Raw genomic sequence first — 20164 nt, forward strand, 5'->3', positions numbered from 1 at the left:
AGCCTTGTTGGTGAATTTGGGGCCTTGCTTGCAACTGAGTTGTAAAATAATTGGAAATTAATCTGGTCTACAGCTATTGAATGTAAGCATGGGAAGGGGTGAATAGAATTTCCAGAAGTTTATAACCCTGGATGAGGAGGTGTGCATGTCATCAAGTGATTGTAGTGCTGGAGGTGCTGGAGGATATGTACAGAAATAGAACCTTGTAAGAGGTACAACTGTACTTAAAGAAAAGCCTGGCCAAATTAGGGATGGGAGGGTTGTATCAGGGGAGGCTTTCCAAAGGAGGTGACAACTGAGCTAGGTTTCAGAGTAGAAGGAGGAAGTCACCAGGCAAAGAATTTGGGGAATGAGTCATGGTGGGGAAGCAGAAGGGCCATTTTGGGCAGATGGAGCCACAGATATACATAGAATGAAAAAGCTCAGTGTGTTTAGGTCAGATCTTGAAGATGAAAGCTTTGAAATGTTGAAGAACAAGGCGTCTACTAAGCAGCCCAGGTGATTTCTGTGAAGGCAACTACTACAGGAAAGACTTATTTGATTCATGAGGAAAGGAGCCACGTGCTTTATTATTGCCCAGGAAAGTATTCATCTGCATTCTGCATTCTGTTTTTAGAGAAAGACAAATTAAGTGATCTATCGAGGATTTATTTGTATAATTTAAACATCTTATTTTGAGATAATTTTAGACTTGCAGAAGAGTTGCAAAAATAGTACGGGGAGTTTCCTGTATACTTTTCTCCCATAGGGATTTATTAAACAAACAAACTAACACCCTCGTCCGCAAACTGTGGTATCCACGCCTTCCAAGATTTGTGGCCAGTAATTTAGCTCAATTTCTGCACCTTCTGGGTTCTAGTACTGTTTGGCAATTAAAGTAGGTGCTGATGCTATCGTAAAGTCTTCTCAGCCACCTCTTGATTTTGCTTAATTATTGTTTTCCTGACTGTAAAAAGTATTGTGAACTCTGTAGAATATCGATAAGTAAAAAAAAGGCAAGAAATCACCACTGTCTGATTCATCCTCTGATAACATTTTAATTTGTTTCCTTCTAGTCTTTTTTTTCTATTTACTTTTTAAATATGGTTGAGGTCACACTGTAAATGCACTTTCTTCTTCTGCCTTTTCCTCTTAACGTTATGTAAATGGTTTTCCAAATGATTAAATACTTTATAAATATTTACAATGGCTGTATAATACTGCATTGCGTGGATTCTTGGGTAGTAAGATTGTTCCATTTTTTTGCCATTGTAAATAATATGTGATTAATGTTTTTGCAAAAAGCTTTTTCTGTATTTTGGAAGTTTGCCTCAGGCTAGGTTCCCAGAAGGGCCCAAGGGTATGAAGTTTTTTGTTTTTTTTTTAATAAAGCTTTTATTTTAGAATAGTTCCAGATTCAGTATGAACATTTTTAAGGTTCATCATCAGGTATTTTCCAGACAGGTTATACCAGTTTATTCTTAGTACCAGCTGTAGATAAATACACTCATCAACATTAGGTTGTCTTAAGAAAATTGTAGCAAATTTAATAGGTTAAAAATATGGCTTTTCATTGTTACTTGGTATATTTTATTTTGGTAGGAAAAGTTATCACCAAGTTAGATTTTATTTTTATCTGTTTATAGGAGACAGATCCCTTATGCTTACTTTACTTAAGTATCCTTTATACTTTAATGTATTGGAAATGGTGCCTTAACATATTTTTTTTCACAGTCTTAAGTTGGTTACTTTTTTTATTGCAGTAAAATACACATCATATAAAATTTACTATTTTAAAGTGTACAATTCAGCGACATTAAAGTACATTCACTATGTTGTGCAACCATTTCTGCTCTAGTTCCAGAGCTTTTCATCATTGCAAAAGAAACTCTATACACTGTATCAGCAGTCACTCCACATTTCCCTCTCCCCTTAGGCCCTGGAAACCACAAATCTACTTTCTGTCTCTATGGATCTACTTATTCTGGATATTTCATATAAATGGAATCATACAATATATGGCCTCTCAATATCTTTTAAAGCAGAAAAAAAAAGATGAATTAGATGAGGTAAAGTTTGAATCTGTGTATTATAGTTTGAAAATGACGATCCATCTATGGCAACAATCTTGAATTCAGCATATTTAGTTGGTCAAGATGCTCTGTTCCTGGTTTACAGTTGTTGTCAGTGGACAGAGGGCAACAGGCCTTGGGATGGGATGGAAACTAAAATAAAGATAAAGATAGCATGGTGTTGGAGAGTGAAAGCAAATGAAATGACAGCACAGTCCATGGCTGAGAATATACAGGAAATTTCAAGAAGTTAACCTTTACAGCAGTGTGATTTGGAGAACTTTTAGGTAAGGTTCTTCCCTTTATGTCATCAAAAAATGGCAGCAACAGCAAAAACAACAACAAAGTAGCTTAAAAACTAATGAATAAATTTGTGAGAGTATCTAATACCTAATACCTCAGGAGATGTATGAATTTTTGTTTAACAGTAGAAGTAGTGTTGAGGACAACAAGGACAACCAGAGGGTTCAGGGGCGTCTATTTGTCAGTGTTTGACATCTCCACTGGAGTCCTGGGAAAGTAGGAAAGTGTTATGTTTCTAGGTGAGTGGTTTTAATTTTTCAGGTAGAATTCCAAATGCGAATTCCCATTATTCCAAAATGGCAGTGAGGCCTTCAGAGTTTGATCAGGCATCCACAGAGGTGGAATGCTAGGTGTAGATGGAGGATTGATTTATTGAACCAAAAATATCTTCCATGGTAAATTCATAAGTGGGCAACTCATGTCTTGTTTTGATTGGTCTGTTAATCATTTCCCCAGAGCCTGATCCTTTTGTGGGTGGGGTGGAGTGGGGTGGAGGTAAATCAGCAAAGCCAAGATCAGAGCTTGGATCAAGGATCCGTCAGTCCCCAAGTAGGCGGTGGCCTAACTTTTATTTCAGCATTATTTATGGTTAAGCAGTTAAGGACGGGAGATTTTTGCAGCAAGTATTTAGGAAGGAGTACACTTTAGTGTTGAGTGATTTCACTATTTTCCTAGGTATCTGAACAACGCTGTAACCCCATGTTTTAAGAGTATGGGTTTGGGGCCTGGGTTTGAATCCTGACTGTGCCACTTACGTGAGTGTTATGACCTGGGACAAGTTACTTACTTTCTCCCGGCCTCAATTTCCTCATCTATGCAATGGGATTGCTTTGAGGATTAGAGGAGTTGATGATGTCAAGTCCTTAGTGCAGTGCCTTGTATGTACTAAGTAAATGTTAGCTTTTTAAGTTATCGCCATTGAGTAATTAGTTTACAGCCTCACTTAATATAAGACAGAGTTAAAATAATTTCTACAACAAATGTTTATTAAGTGCTTACTGTGTGCTAGACTCTGGGAGCATAGAGCTGAATAGGAAGTAGTCTCTGCCCCTGTACTCCTAGGCTGCTGGAAAGACCTGTACGTTAGTAGGTAATTTCTTTTTTCTTTAATTCTGTTTTTTTTTTTTAAACAAATGAACATTGTACAAAACTTAAATGATAACAAGAGAGTGTATGGAGAAAAGTAAGCCTCTTTCCTTTCCCCTGGCCCCGGAACCCTATTCCCTTCTCTGGAGGCAACCACCATTACCAGTTAAAAAAAACGTGTGTGTACATGTATATATATTTTTTCATATTCCCCACTCTGCCGTCACTCATGAGTAGCGTATTATACACACTGTTACACCGTTGTGTGCCTTTTAAAAAAATTTAATGTATATTGGACATAGTTATCTTATTTAACCAATCTTGCTTTGATGGAAATTTAGGTTCCCAATCTTTTATTTGACAAGGCATGTGGACATGAAGATCCTTTTACACAGAAACTTTTGGAGGAAAAAATCGCTAAAAGTGTACTTGCTGGGTGAAGTTGTCTATGCATTTAAAATTTTATAGATACTGCTAAATCGTCTTCCGTTGAGGTGCCACTAGTTCATGCACTTGCCAGCATTGGGTGAGAGTGAAAGAGGTAGTTTCAGTTCACTGTATTCACTTTAGTGTTGGGAAGCCCTGAAAGAATGACCGGCCCTGTTAAGGGGAACTGCAGTACGCTTCACAGAGGTGCTGACATTTTCAAGGAAGCTCAACGCATTGGTAGGAGTTTTCTAGGTGGAGGAAAATGGCATATGTGAAGACATGGAATTGTTACGTGGAGTGAAAATGAGAAGTTGGGTCTGACAGGCACAGGATGCATAAGGAGACTGAGTAAGGGGGTATGGGCACAGTGAAGCTCAAGGGGCAGGTTAGGGCCAGCTGAGGCAGTGATCACTCTTACTGGTCAGGTGGCGAAGACCCTGGGTGATGGTGAGGGGTTTGCAGTTGGAAGATACTTGAGAGAGAATTTACAAACCAGTCTTTTAGCAGCCATTCATTACTTGAAGAAGACCTTGTAGACTTGGTGGAACCTGAATTATAAAGCTGGAAGGGGTTTAATGCAGAGGAATTTTAGTGTGGGATTTCCTGTGCTCTCTAGGCCCATAGGGATTCTTGGAGGCGTCTGAAGTGCTGGATTTGGGAGTATATAGTTGTTTGGGTTCCTCTCCCCCACCCCCATGAATTAAGCAGTCTCTGATTGAGTCTGTGTTTTATATTGGGATTCTGTGCAATATTTCTTTCTTAAAAAAAACAGAGGCCGGCCCCGTGGCCGAGTGGTTAAGTTTGTGTGCTCCGCCTCAGAGGCCTGGGGTTCTCTGGTCCAGATCCTGGGCATGGACCTAGCACCCCTCATCAAGCCGTGCTGAGGCGGCGTCCCACACAGCAGAACTAGAAGGACCTACGACTAGAATATACAACAATGTACTGGGGCTTTTGGCGGGGGAGGGGAGAGGAGAGGAAGATTGGCAACAGATGTTAGCTCGGGGCCAATCTTAAAAAAAAAGAAAAAAAGATACTAGGGAGCCTGCTGTTAAATAAAATAAAATTAAACAAAAAAAAACTTACCCCCACAACTTTTGCTGTGAGAATCATGGATCTAATCCCAAACCCATGTTGTCCCAAATACAAGTAGAAGCCTGGAGGACGTGTGGTGCCATTCTTATATTCCTTGTTTGCAGCACTGGTAGGTGATCTGTATAAAAATGAAAGTGAAGGCAGTTGGCATACTTGGGATTTTTTGGGAGCATTTAGTTGTTATGTGGGATTTTTGTTTATTTGGTTTCTTCCTATTTTTAAAGCTTGTTGACTCACTAGTGAAATATATAGTGAAATAATTTGGCTCATTTATGGTTAAGGGTGCCAAGGGATTTACGTACATTATGTCATCTACTTCTCACAACTCTGGTGAGGAGGAGTATTGTTGTAAGTCCGTTTTGCGAGTGAAGAGCCTGAGGCTCAGAGAGGTTAAGTCATTTGCTCAAGGTCATACATAAAGTGGCGAAGTTAGAAATCATATGCAGATGTGGGGCTGACTCCAGAGCCCGTGCCCTTCACAGGTGTGGAGGGAACAGTGAACAAACAGTGCATTTTATGTCATTCCCAGGATAGGGAGTACCCAGCCACCTGTGTACAGGGAAGGGCACAGGTGGAATGGTGTGGAATTTCTAGCCCTTGGCTTTGCACTGTCGCCCGTAGTGAATGAGCGGAGCTGGGGTGGGAGTGAGTCAAAAGCAGCACTTTATCTTTACCTCCCTTCACTCCTTGCCCCCATCTTGTAGCAGAGTCGGTTGAGAACTGTGGGAAAGGTGATACATGCTCCCCTCCAGCTAATTGTGCTTGTTGTGTGGGGATTGGACACTGCTGGAGAACTGCATGTAGAGTCCCCTCTTCACTATCCAGGGATGTGAGCCAGGCCAAGTTTCCTGGCAGGGTTGGGTAATTGGACAGGAGCTAAGGACCCATTTCCTTTCTCCTGTGCACCTCCCACCCCCTGATCACCCCCCACCCCCAAAACCTCCCGCCATTTTGCCTCTCTAACCCAGTATATCTCCAATGGAGTGGAGGAGGGAATCATGTATTATTCCACTATTAGGGTATAATTTTCCATATTGTAAAATTTATGGCTTTTTAAAATGATAATTCTGATTACCAAGCATACTACTGAAAGTAAAACTTAACAAAACTGCATCTACTAGTAGTGCTGTGCAGACCAGGAGAGTCCCTGGCTGGGGAGAGCTGCTCTCACCAGAGCCTGTGGTGTCTTCTCCCTGTGTGGCTAGTGGTCATCTATGGTGAGGGGAGGAGCAGTTAGAACCCCCCAGGCAGGAAGAGTCACTTCCTACTGAACACAGATCTCTGCTTTTGCAGCACCATCACACTTCCTGCGTAATGTGACACTACCAGAGGTCCCCCAGCTGCAGCTCTCTTGGGCATCGTTGTTTCTATTGAGTGGGATTCATAAGCACCCTTTGGCAATTGATAATGATACTTGGAGAGCCTTCCAGTAATGTGACTGACCGTGAACTAAGAATTAAGGTATTAAGGTGATGCTGGATATCATGAGAGGGACAAGCTGGTGATAACTTAGGGGACTTTGCCTTTATAAAAGCAAATTCCAACATGGAGTTTGTGTAAGAGAAACTTGTAGTGAGGGAGGGATGACTATATTAGCCAACATTTGCCTAGTGCTTTGTAATCAATATGCAGTGTACACACCTGTTTGCATTTAATACCAGGGACGCTCCAAGAGCTTGCAGGATTTGCCCAAAGTTACACAGGCTGTATTCTGGAGCTGGGACTAGCCCTAACCTGGTATTTTCTCTTCCTGCCATGCTGTGGTTCCCATGAAACCTGTTGGTTCTCTAATTACTCTTGTAGAGGGCACCTTTTCTGGTCCCCTTATTCCTATCTTGGTGCCCATTCAGGGGGTTGTCGTCTGTACCTCAGGCGGGAGCTGTATTGGAGCACATTCTTCTGGGCTCTGTCTCCCTCCTTTCATTTCTTCCTTCCCATGGGAGTGATTTCTCTCCTGACTTTTTATGATGGGTATACTAGGGAGAGCCTAACACCATTGGCCCGTATCTACCAGGTGTGAGGTCACTGCATCGGAACACTGCCAGTTTTGCCTTTTACTCTCTCACCTGCTTACCTTCACGAGAAGCCTGTCTTCCCCTGTGTCCTGCCTTCGTGGTGTGGCTGGGCTTGGGTGGGAAAGGTCAATTCAGGATGGGAAGGAGGAGGTATTGCAGCTTGCCTAGCCTTGAAGAGGACATTAGATTTTGATCTGCGCTTGGTTTCTTGATACTCTGTAGCAACTTGGTAGAACCTGGAGGGGTGAAAGGAAGTGGTTATACCCCCAAGTCCCAACAGTGTGTAATACAATCTGGAGCTTTTTGCCAAAATTTCAAACAAATGTTATTTTAACTGTTATTTGAAATTTCACTTCTTTCTGGGAATAATTTAGGATGAAGGTGGTATGGGTTTTACAAGAGACTTGCTCTTAAACTGTGCCGAAATGAAATTATTTACATATGATCTGTAGTGTTAATTGTGCTTTCACATTTGCAGCATATTTTTATAGTGGTCCAGCAACTTCACACACTTTCATTACCTGGTTTCATCTGATGCAAGGTAATGCTAGCTTTTCATCATCCTTAACAGCACTCAGAGCAGAACTCCTCCATGCTTCCTTAAGGGGTAGAGGAGCTGTCGCTGGGAAATGGCTTTGGTGGCCCTCCTCCGTGACTTGACTGATAACTGACCGACTTTGGGCAAGATGCTCTCTCTGAGCTTTGTTCTCCTCATCTGTAAGACGAGATTGGACTTGCTGTTCACTAGGGTTTGTTTATTTTTCCCTTAAGAGTCTGTGATCCTGTTTTAGGATTTCTTGGTAGCATGCCTTTGTTAATGTGCTCAGTCAGTCTCTTTTGAGCTTAATTGACTAGGCATACAGGCATAAACATTCATCCTCCTGGGATGTGTACCTGGGAAAGAGAAACAGATGGGATTGTGAAGAGAGAGCCTATTCTTGGCTATATTACTCATTTATTTTAGGCTGTTTCTTGCAGAATAACTATTTTTATCATTTGCTTTTTTGGCTGTCTAATTAAAGCCTTCTGACTGGAATAAAAATAAATAAGTATATAAAAATCTGTATTTTAGTTCCTAGTGGGATATGGTTGTTGCCCACCCAGCAGATGCACAAATTTTAATGTCTAGGTTATGTAATAGCTTTTTTCAGAAACTGTGTGTGATGATAAACCTGGTGTCTGAGAGAATAAGGTGCTTTCCTCCTTCCTGTTGTGCCCCTTTCTCACTTTCTCTTCCCTCTGCCCAGCTAGCTTAGAGCAGTGAGCAGCAAGGTAGAGGGGACCAATCCAACAGATGAGATTTTAAAAAACTTTTAATTTGGAAATAATTTCAAACTGACAGAAAGATCGCAAGGAAAGAGTAGTACAAAGAACACTCATATACCCTTTACCCACACTCACCTGTTGTTAACATTTTGCCCTGCTTGCTTTATTGTTTGCACTTTATGTATATATATGCACATACATACACATATATACACACATCCCCACACAGCATTTTTTTCTGAACTGTTTGAGAGTAAGTTGCCTACATCATGGCCCATTTCCACCATATAGTGTATTTCCTAATAGGGGTGTTCTCTTATGTAACCACAGTGCAGTTGGCAACTTAATTAATTTAACATTGATTTGGCACTTTTTTCTGATCTACCATCTATATTCCATTTTTGTCATTTGGCCCAATTATGCCCTTTATACCATTTTTCCCTCCAGTAAAAGATCTAGTTTAGAATTAGGTGTAGCATTTACGTGTCTCGACTCTTTAGTCTTCTTTAGATTTGTTGTTGTAAATTTTTGAAACCAGTATACCTGTTCACTGGTGGCTAATTGGTGCCTCTTGTTTTTATGCATTGTCCAGTAGTACAGCAATAGTTTCCCGGAATAAAATGTGCTGTCCTCTGTGTACTAGATATTTCCTCTAATTGGGCCCCATGGGGACAGAATATGCCACCTCGACCGTATCACTACCACAGTGGGACTGGTTGGGCTTTCTGACCCAGACAACCTGGCAGTCGTCCTGCTCCTAACTCATGATCCTCAACAGTACACAGATCCCTTTTGTTCATGGAGGACACAGAAAATCTGGGCTCTTTGTGCAAACCTAAGAAATACTAGGGGGAGTGTCTTGCCATTGGTCAACTTTGTGGTGGTTTTAGACTATAGCAGAAAAGTGCCTTTTAATGACTAGAGTTATGTTTAGATGCAGCCAAGGTGTATGTTTTAATCAAATACTGAGTATCTGCATGGTCATATTGTACAAAGTTATATCTGTAGTTATTCCTGAAGGGCACACCGGAACGTGGTGTGCTCTTTGTTTCTTCCTTTCAGTAGAAGACATTTTTTTCCTGCAACTTTTGTACATAATTTTCTGAGTTAATTGCTTTAATGTATATCTGTACCCCTAGAATCCGCTCCGTTTAGCCTTGCCTCTGACTCTCTATCGCAAACAGGTGAAGGGAAACCACCTCCACATGAGTGAGGATGGCACTGAGAGCCAGGAGACCTGGCTTGCCACTCACTAGCTGTGCACCTTTGAGCAGGGCGTTAGGTGCCCCAGGGCTTCCCCTCCTGCACTTCTGAGTCCTAGACTTTGGAGGTTCAACTGGTTTCACCAATTGGTTTTTAGAGAAATAAAGTGAGATTTCTATTTCATCACGTTGTGTTTAGTTTGTTTTCTTAAAAGAACAGTATCTGCAGGTTGAGGCACAAAAGAGCAGTGACAGGAAAGATGGGAAGAAGACTTATTCTGAATACCGTTCTCCTGACTGGGGCTTTCTCAGTGTACTTTCTTGGTTTCTAGTGTTTTGAGCTGACTTTGGGAGGGGATAGAGAGATGTCACATTGATTCCTCTCAGGTGGTATTTTAAGCTCAGTGTTTCATCTCATTCTTGTATGCAGGCCTAAAGGCCAAAGAGATTTTTTTCCTCATCTGTTTTCTTTGCGGTGATGAAGAGTATAGGGAAGGAGAGTGTGTTTCTCTGTGTTTTTTTTAGTTGTGGGTCCTTCTAGTTGTGGCATGTGGGACGCCGCCTCAGCATGGCTTGATGAGTTCTGCCATGTCCGCACCCAGGATTCGAACCCGCGAAACCCTGGGCCACCGAAGCGGAGCGCGCGAACTTAATCACTCAGCCATGGGGCCAGCCCCAGGAGAGTGTTTTTTTGAGAGTTTAGACATCTCTGGTAATCCTGTTAGCTTCTGGAGAAAGTTTATATGAGATTGGATTTCTTTCCTATGGCATCTATTGTAACATATCAGGTATGTTTTGCATACTTTCTAACCTTGGTCAGCAGCTAGCATAGAATCTCTTTTCTCAGAAACCTTCTTTATATGCAAACAAATAGAGTAATAACGTTGCTCTAGGTATGCCACAGGAATGTTTGAGTGGAACTCTGGGATGCTAGCCCTCATTTAGGTTTGGTATCAAGGAGACCATGAACCTGAATATAGGAGGCCTATGTGATTCACCTCCTTGTAGAATACACAAAATGTGCCTCCTGGAAAAGGTGGCAAAAAGCTTGATAAAAGTTTCCTTAAAAAAGAGTCATTTTTTTCCTAATACCAATTTTGTAAAAAGGTTATCCTTTAGAGGGGGATGTTTTAGAGGCAGTTAGGTAAAACGTAACAGATTTAGTCAGGGTTTGAGAAAAGTGTCATATAGGTGCCTTATCTTAAGGGACAGAGCACTGTATTATCCACTTTCAGTCTGAGTGTTTTTACGATAAATTATTAGCAGTCTCCTGTTTTTCAAAACATATTCATTGAGTGCTTGTGAGCAAAGGTCATTATGATCAGAGCCCTTAAAGGGGGAATTTAAATAGAGTCATATATATCTTGAATTTGGAGGAATTACCAGTATTCCTGAGAAATTAAAAGTGAAATTAACAGTGTACTTGTTCCTTTTGCTCTCCTGAATTTGATCTGTATAATATTTGAGCACCAAACCGTGCTTCACGTGATAGAAAATACAAACGTATTAGGCAGTCTCTTTCCAGACCGTTTATGTTCTGGTTAGGGAGAGAGGCCTAGTATCTGTGAAGTATCGACAGTTTCAGATAGGATTTCCAGGCCCTACCTTGTTCCTGGCATTATGTTTACTATGTGCTTTACACAGATTATTTTTTTTAATCCTTAGAGCAATCCTATGTGTTAGGTTCTCTTATCATCCCCAGTTGTGCACAAGAGGACAAAGAATGACAGATTAAATAACTAGGCCAGGGTTGAGTTGTGTTCTGATCTGAACCCAAGGAACCCAACACCAGGGTCTGTGCTCTTTAATTTTGCCATTCTGAAATGACCGGAGAACAGTGCCATGGGCAGAACTCTATGGTGCTGATTACAAGACAAAGATAAAAGACGAAAACAACGAAGGGATCTTGTACTGTCAACTTTGTAAGAAATTTCATGAAGGTTGAACTATGAATCGCAGACCCAGGAATATTGGTTGATTCGGTAGTCCCTTAATAAAGGAGGCAGCAGTCTAGGTCTCTGGACCCCTGAACCATGAGCAGTGCCTTAAAAGGAGCAGATCAAGTCAAGGCAGGCACGGTTGAAAGCTCCTCCACTTTGCAGATTTTTACTCTTTCTGGAACAGAAAACTTTGGCTTATTTTAGATATAGACGTAGCTCTCGAAGGGTATATATTCTGAGCCCAGTTTAATTCATCCTGCCTAAGGATTTTAATATGCTAATAAGGTAAACTGAGTCACTCTTGGGGAAGCATAGGCTCATGGGATTATAATACTTTCTCTTGCCGCCTGGGCAGCTCTGAAGACAAATAGGTGATGGTTCCCAGGGATCAGGAGTCTCACGCTCAGACTTCACCTGTGGGCCAGCTACTAGACCTCAAATTGCTCTTAATAGTTGTGATAATAGAGGAAAAACATAATTTCTAAATTCAGAGTCTGAAAATACCAATCTGAATGTTAAAAACAAGTATAACATTAAGATTTTAAAATTGAGTATGTATAATTACAGAAAAGTGAACAAATCATAATGCAAAGAGGCCATCCTTGTGTAACTAGCACTCAGATCAACAAAACAGAATATTACCAGCATCCCAGAATCCCTCCTTTGCAAAAGTAACCACTATTCTGGTGATAACACCATAGATTTGTTTTGCTTGTTTTTAAAGACTAACGTAAAATGAATAATGAAGGATGTGCTTTGGCTTCTTTCAGTTAGCATTGTGTTTGTGAAATTCATCCATGTTGTTGCATGTAGCAGTATTCGTTCATTCTTGTTGTCTTATTATAGTCTTCTGCTGAATAAACCACAGTTTATTCCATTCCACTGATTTTGGACATTTGGGTTCTTTCGACATTTTTGGATATTATGAATAATGGTACTGTGAACATTTTTTTGGTATACATTTACAAATTTCTGTTGGATATATTATCAAAGAATAGAACTGCAGGGTCATAAAGTATGCATATGTTCAGCTGCCAAATGATTTTCCAAAGTGGTTATATCAGTATATACTCCCATCAGCAGCAGTATATGCATGTTCTAGTTGCTCAGCATCCTCACTAACACGTTACTGTCTTTTTAACTGTAGCCATTCTGGTGGATTTGTAGCAGCATCTTGTTTTTAATTTGCCTTACCCTGATTACTAATGAGGTTGCACACTTATTTTATGTATAGACTTTTTGAATACCCTCTTTTATTACTAACTGTTAGCCTGTCAAAAAAATTAAGTCATTTGTCTTTTCCTTATTGATTTGTAGAGGTTATTTTATACTCTAATATGAGTTCTCTGTTATCTATATTGGAAATAGCTTCTCTAATTTTGTAGCTTTCTTTTACACTCTCTTCATTGTGCCGTCTGATGAACATTTCGGTTTGTCAGTTTTTTCTTTATGTTTAGTCCTTTTATGTGACCTGTTCAAGAAATTTTTCCTTTCCCCAAGGTCTTGAAGGTGTTCTTATTATTTTCTAGAAGCTTTATTGTTTTAACTCTCACATTTTATATCTACCATCCAATTAGAATTTTTTTGTGTTAATAGATCTCACTTGGTTTTAAGCTAATATCTTTCGTTAGTTCTTCGAGATTTGGGTCCTAAATCCCAACCAAGCACAAGATGGGAAGCAGTCAGCTGTACCTGAATCCTAAATGCTCTCCGTCCATCAGTCGGTGCAGTGCTTGAATAGCCTTTGGGAATTGAAGCTTTCTCTCCATACTGCACCGTGGCACTTGGTTTTTCTTTAAGGTTCTTTGTCCCTTTATTACTTGAAAGTGTAGTCTGCATGGAATTTTACCATGTCCTTAGTTGCCATTAATTCCTTAACCCACTGCAATCTGGATTCTGACTTCTCCGCCTGCTTGAAATAGCTTCCACTGGTTCCAGTGCCTTCTTGCCAAATGGGAATTCTCCAGTATCCTTCAACCATTTGCAGGTCTTGGACTTATCCTTTATGTCTTTACAACTCTGTTCTGATTGTATGACTTTGCCAGAGTGTCAGCCTCCTCTCCCTCTCCTGCACACTTACATAGTTTCATTTTGCAATCCAGTTGGAAAAGCCCCACTAGACATGTTTGAGACAAAGCCCTTAAGTCTGAGGGCATGAATCTCCAGTTTCAAAGTAGGCCTGTCCACTTTTATTGTTTTGCTTTGGTATTTAAGACCAATTAAAAAAGATAGCAGCCACGACTACGATTAGGTAATTCCTTAGAGTTTACATAGCAGCTTTACCTGGATCACTTTATTTGACCCTCAGAACACCCTGTGAGGGAAGTATTAGTATTGCAGTTATGGAAGTGATTGAAAATGCAGACAGCATGTTATTTGTTATTGTTGAGAAATACCTGGTGATACCACCAGATTAGGTTTTGGAGTTTGCTTTTTCGTGTAACCATCATTTAGTGAGAACGTCCATCCCGTGGTTTTTCTGGATGCTTGCGTCTTTCCACTTTCTGTGGACATGTTAGCTTCTTGGGTTGGAGCTGGAGGGTGGGGTGGATGGGACTGGGAGTGGAGAGTTGGATTCTTTGGGGAGATTGTCAGGAACTTGCCCCAGCAGCCTTTAATGCATGGCTGATAATTGTCAAGTTCACAAACCTTTGCCTCAGGAACCAGTATGAAATAAACCTTGGTGGCTGATTTCCTGAATGTGATGAGCTCAGGTTTTTTTCCCAGGATCTACTCTAATGTGACTACTACAAGAAAAAGTTGTGGAGTAGGTATCACTTGAAGGTGTGTCCTTCATTTTCAGGAATCCATTTTGGCTCCAGAAGAACTACTGATTTATCTTAACTAAATAGGTAACTTTAATTCAACAAATATCTCTTGATTTCTGTTTATTTTTACTTTTCCCCAGGAAGTTACTTTAACATGAGATTTTCCTTTGATTCTTTTAAATCTTCCCACAAGTCTTTTTTTTTTTTAAACAGCACATCCTCTTTTCAGATGAAATGGTATACCAAGTCAGTTTATGAAACAGACCAAGGCATTCTTTTATTGATAGAAATTCATTTTAGAAATTTTAACGTCTAGCAGTTAGAAATTCTGTCAGAACGGTGAGGCTGTTTTGCAACACAAGAACTTGCAACAGGTTAAAAAAGATTGCAGTCTTATTTTAGTCTCATATTCCAGTTATTTCTGCATTTGAAAAAATTGTTGTTTTTAATAACAGCTTAACTTGCAATCCAAGGATATTTTTCTCTTGAACTGGTATATTGGTTTGAAAAAGGAGTAGAGGGCTAGCCTTTGTCATAAATATAAAATTCAGGAAAGAAAGAACCTCAAACTCATAATTGCTAAAACTCTCGTACAATAATTCATCATTCAACATATCAGAGTTCACTTGTCGCTCAGCCGTCATACCATGACTGCAGTGTGGGAGGGACAGCCATGCCTGGCACTCCTTCAGTGTGGCCCCTGTGTGTTGTGTAGTGTGCTTGCATTTGCTAGTTCTGTAGATGGGCTGATTCAGCCTCTATAATTAGTACTAGCCCTAAGAAATGCTGGTTTATCTATAGAGGTGGCCCAAGTTCCTCAGTCTCCTCAAAAGTTAATTACCAAATGGAGGCCTCTAGTAATATTACAGTTTGATACATAACACTCTTGAGTGTGGATTTGTTTTAAAATGCAGTTTTTAATAGTTGGCTCACTCTGGGGGCATTGGAGAGGATATGGGAAATGGAAGGAGGGAAGGTGGGTGGGAAGAAAGGAATTGAGAGATAATTAAGAAATCAGAACTGCTGTTGAGTTTCGATTATCTTTGGGTAGATTAATGCCAGTGAGGATTCAGAAATGGTCTGAGAATGCTCACCTTTTTGCAGACGGGTTGTGTGAAGGAGTGTTTACTCAAACTCATTGGCTACAGCTGATGTCCCTTACTTCAGTGAGAGAAGAGGAAGTAGGTTTGGGGCTCCATATGGAAGAGGGAGAGGATGAGCACTGGGGGCCTTGGGCCCCTCTCCTCTCATTCTCCCTGAGCTCTTCTGCTGAGAGTCTGCTTCTCTGTGGGTCTGTGGTTGGAGGTGCTGTCTACTTTTGAGTCCCTGCTCAGCTTGGCTCTTAGGTGGGCCTTGATCTTTGTTGGCTGCTCATGCGAGGTTGAGAGTGTGACACCTGAAGCGCCTTCAAGATACCCCAAGAATCCATCCAGCACTTTGACTACAGTTGCTCTGAATCAAAATATGGATAATTATTCAGACATGGGGTAAATGTATTGTTGATGGATAGTCTAGAGGGAACCCTAACTTTCTTCCTGAATCTCTTCACTCTACCTATTCAGTTAGGGCCAGGGGCTGTTAATTTGCTCTCAGTGTTTCCAGAATTAAATTTTGGATTATTTTCTCCTTTTTCCTTAGCATAAATAATTGAAAATTGATTGCACAGTAGCGTGAATTTATAGAGTATGCTAAAGCTTTTGAGTTTTAAGTCACCTTGGACATTCTCTTCAGTTTTTCTTGCTTATACTGTGTATTTGAAGAATGTTGAACCAGGGTGTTTTGAGGAAGTAAGTGACGATTGCTGTTGAATGTGACCTGGAAGGAACTGAGGAACAATAGAACTGGAGGTACAGTGTATTGATTTTTTTTCAAATTCCTTTGATAGGCATCTGAAGAGGCCTCCCTCAGAGCATTGGAAAGTCTGATGACAGAGTTTTTCCATGACTGTACAACCAATGAAAGGAAACGTGAGATCGGTAAGTGAAGTGTTGAGTGTTAAGAGTCGTTTGTAATAAAAAGCCCCAGTGGGGAGGAAGGAGTTGGTAGCCTGGGCTGGTCAAGCCTGCAGGATTGCTCTGGTTCTGCTGGTTGGTGGCTGGTGAGGTCTGCAAATCCAACTGCGAGGGCTGTAGTCCATGGAGCCCGCTATAATCCATAGTGATGGATTGTCTTTCCTTTGGCCAAGTGTAGAAAACCCCTCCCTCTGCTTTGTTCTTAATTTTAGCAATATTGAACTTTCTAAGAAGTCTGTGACTATTAATTTAAAAAAAGTTTTGATGAATAAAGCCTTCAAACAACAGAGAGACATAGGTCTAATCACTTCCTGTCTTCTAGGAATCTCAGCATCTTCTAGAATGTCTTTTTGAATTTTATATTCATTGATATGAACAATATTCATTAAAGCATACTGTAAACTAGGAATTGTATTCAAGGGTTAGATCTCTGCTTCGGGGACATGCTGCACTGTGGTCCTTGAGTAATCTTTTTTTTCCTCTGAGTCCTCATTTAACCCTTGGACTTGAACATGAAAAATGTTTTTCTCTATCCAAACCTAAAGGTTTTTCTCTTGGATGTCTGTACTTATCTTACATTTGTTGCTTTCACCTCCTTGGAGGCCTTTTTCAGTGTCTTTGGGGCTCTGAAGGCCCATTTCCCTGCCCCACTTGGCTTCTCTAAGTGTTGGCCAGTTAAGTGTTGTGGCCAGTTTCCACCTTTGGCCCAAAACTCAATTGGGGTTCGGATTTCCAGGTGGCCGGTAGACCTTTTTGGCTGCAGCCCATTTTCCCTTGCATCCTCTGAACATCACCTCAGCTTCTTGTAGGTGCTAACTTCTTATTTCCTTTAATTTTAAATTTGGTGGTCTCTTTTGGGGCTGCCCTGAACATGCCTTTCTTTTCCAAGGGAGTGCTCTGTAGAGGACCAGAGCATTTGTAAACAAAGGTTTGCTGACAGAAGCTGCACTCAGTAGATGACCAGGCAGCTGGCCTAGAGGATCCGCTCTGCTCGCTCCCCCACGTTCCTCTTACTGCCCCGTTGGACTGACCCTCCTCCTGCCCCCAGAGTGACCCCCTGTTAGTTTATGCTACCAAAGTACCTGATAGTGAAAGTGTCACTGGTGATTCTTACCCAAGGAGGTGAAAAACCTTTCCCTTACATCAATCTGCTATATTCCAGCACTTATTTCCCTGAGTCCTTTTTGTAGCTTATGATTGAAATGCTTTTGGTTTTTCTCTTAATTTTTGGTTTGCAAAGCAAATATTGCTCACCTTCAACATTCATAAATTAAAAATGGAACCTTCTGAACATGCTTTATTCTAATCTGATTTTAAAATAGCTTTAAATAACCAGATGCTACAAATGTCTAATTTAAATGCAGGCTAAGGGGAATCTGGGTGTTTGGTTCTGTACAGTGGGCATGTCTTAGTTCAGTTCTCTTTGTACCTAGTCTTCATAGCTTTATTCGAGTGTGTGGGCTGCAACCACTTTTTTGCTTCTTTTTTGATGTCTTAGGATAAACTAAAGACTTTCCTAGCTAGGTGGCAGAGAGGAGGGAGGCCTTTTATTGTAGTGGCTCCACCCACCCTCCACCAAAGGTGTATTATTCGTGCTCTAGAGGTAGAGCTGTTAGCAGGGAATCTCAAGAGACAGTCTGGTCATTTTAATGGTGGAGGAAGCTGAAGCATCAGAGAGGAGCAAAGATTCGCTCGGGATCAGACTCAGTGAATTAGTGGCAAACTCTAGAACAGACCCCAAAATTCCTCATTTCCAGCCAAAGCTCGTTCTCTCTGGTTTGACTTCACCTCTAGGATTCATAGAAACTTGCACTTAGTTCTCAGAACAGGCCATCAGCTTCATTTTAGGGAATTTTTAATGAAAGTGCCCTGGTGCATTTAGCCTAAGTTGTAGGGCGCTCGCAGAGCAGTGACGTTAGGATTAGAATGGGCTGCTGGGATTCCTCCTTTTCCAAGGTCTTCCTAGAATCCATCAGGGTTGTTGCCTTTGTATTTTTGCCCATTTTGTGTCAGGTTTCATGAGCAGTGCAACTGGTCAAGCAAAGTGACTAAGGGACATCATGTCCAGAACCATGGTGACAGACTCTTAGTGCTTGCTGTCTGTGGTTCTGGCTGTTGCTACCAGCAGCCTGAGGAGGAGGAAAAGCATTTCTGGCTGATTTGATATGGACAGGGCTGCTCCTGGCAACTCGCATGATTACTACTCTTACTTACGGACTTTTTTGGGTGGTATTTTGAAATGAAACCAACCCAAATGAAGAGAATTAGCCATCTCGAATCCTCAGGCATTTTTCCTATCCTGTATTTATAAGGTTAGTCTTAATCTTTTCTTTTCTTACTTCTCTAGCCATCATTTTGTGTGTGTGTGTGTGTGTGTGTGTGTGTGTGTGAACAATGTGAGTGAGTGCTGAGGAGGTCTATAAAGCTGGTACCCCAGAGGAAACAAATTAACAATTAGCCATCATTTATAAGGGGAAATGACACTTTTATAGCTGTCTGTCCACACATTAGGTTAGGTAAGAACTTCAGCAGTGAAAGTTTCTCTGCCTCAAAGAGCGTCCACACTGGCTTTTAGATGACTGAATACACTGCCAGTGTTCACGGCCACCTCAGAGTCAGAAAAATGTGTGGTCTGTCCTGTCTATCTTGAAAAATCAGCTGGATTTTCTAGTTGTTTTTGACGTCATTTACATTACATGGAGAGAGGCATGTTTAAAAAATAATGACAGCTCAGCCTTGTATTGATTTCATGTATTTTCATAGCCACCTTTTGTCACTGTTTAACTTTTCCAGAGGAACTTCTTAATAACTTTGCCCAGCAAATAGGAGCCTGGAGATTCTGCCTGTATTTTCTCTCCAGCACTAGGAATGACTATGTAATGATGTACAGTTTAACGGTTTTTGAGGTAAGTTGTCAGGTAATTTTATACTGTTTTGAAGAGTATTTTGTAGTTACATTACCATGTCGTTGGTGCGAGACTGTAGCTTTGATGTATGGATGCTGGGAAGTGGTGGTAACTCAGCTCAGGGACTTCGGCCCACATACTGCCTTTACCAGGTTGTCTGAGGTTCTGGGGTACCTCTCCATCTTCAACACCAGAAAGGTAAGATGGGGTTAGGTAGATAGGTCAGTCGTTTGTGATAACATGTAACTTTTCCTTCCATGTTACATTTAAAACAGAAAGATGATTAAAGAAAAATAGTTTGGGAGGAGGGATGATACTCATAATACCATCATCCCAACCACAAAATTTTCATTTATATCAGCCCTCTTCCAATCTTTGCCTTCCTATGCACACTTTTTTTTAACCTAGTTATAATCACATTGCTTATGCCCTTTTGTATTCTGCTTTTTTCCCCATTTGCCTTTCTATTATATTCCCGTGAGTGGTGGTTTTACCACTGTTGACCAAGCCATTCTACTATTTTTGAACATGAAAGTTGTTTCTGTCGTTGTTTTTTGATGGCCATTAGACAGTGGTGTAATAGAAAGTTTTGCACATAAAACTTTTTGTTTCTCTTAAATTATTTAGCAGATCTTCCTAAGAATGAGATTGTTGTATCAAAGGATTTGAATATTTTTACTATTCTTATTGCCAAATTGCCCCAAACCTTTGTTTAAAAGCACGGTTTCTTGTTTATTGAGGTGATGTTGCTAACCATTGGATGAAAACTAGTGATTTTTGTGTATAGATTGTTAACCTAAAAGATGTGTATTTGTTTTTCAGAATCTGATCAATAAAATGTGGCTTGGGGTCCCATCTCAGGATAAGATGGAAATCCGTAGCTGCCTGCCCAAACTCCTTTTGGCTCACCACAAAACCTTACCTTACTTCATCCGGAACAAGCTCTGCAAAGTTATTGTTGATATTGGCCGTCAAGATTGGCCCATGTTCTACCATGACTTTTTTACTAACATTTTACAGGTAAGGATATACTTAAGGAAACTTTATCTTGTAAATAGTTTGTTTGTAGAAGTGATTATTTTCTTGTCTTAAAG

The 20164-nt window shown here is 40.6% G+C and overlaps 1 protein-coding gene across 2 annotated transcripts in view; it reads left to right on the forward strand.

Annotated features, from left to right (window-relative positions):
- XPO6 (exportin 6) overlaps nucleotides 1-20164 on the forward strand; it is a 96162-nt gene that overhangs the window by 14837 nt on the left and 61161 nt on the right. For both annotated transcript variants that reach the window (XM_001915898.6, XM_005598823.4), the window contains exons 2-4: nucleotides 16038-16128; nucleotides 18958-19070; nucleotides 19893-20090. In XM_001915898.6, coding sequence (XP_001915933.2) covers nucleotides 16038-16128; nucleotides 18958-19070; nucleotides 19893-20090 — 402 coding nt within the window. The remainder of the gene's footprint in view (nucleotides 1-16037; nucleotides 16129-18957; nucleotides 19071-19892; nucleotides 20091-20164) is intronic.

Source organism: Equus caballus, chromosome 13 (genome assembly GCF_041296265.1).
Source record: "Equus caballus isolate H_3958 breed thoroughbred chromosome 13, TB-T2T, whole genome shotgun sequence".
NCBI classification, from domain to species: Eukaryota; Metazoa; Chordata; class Mammalia; order Perissodactyla; family Equidae; genus Equus; species Equus caballus.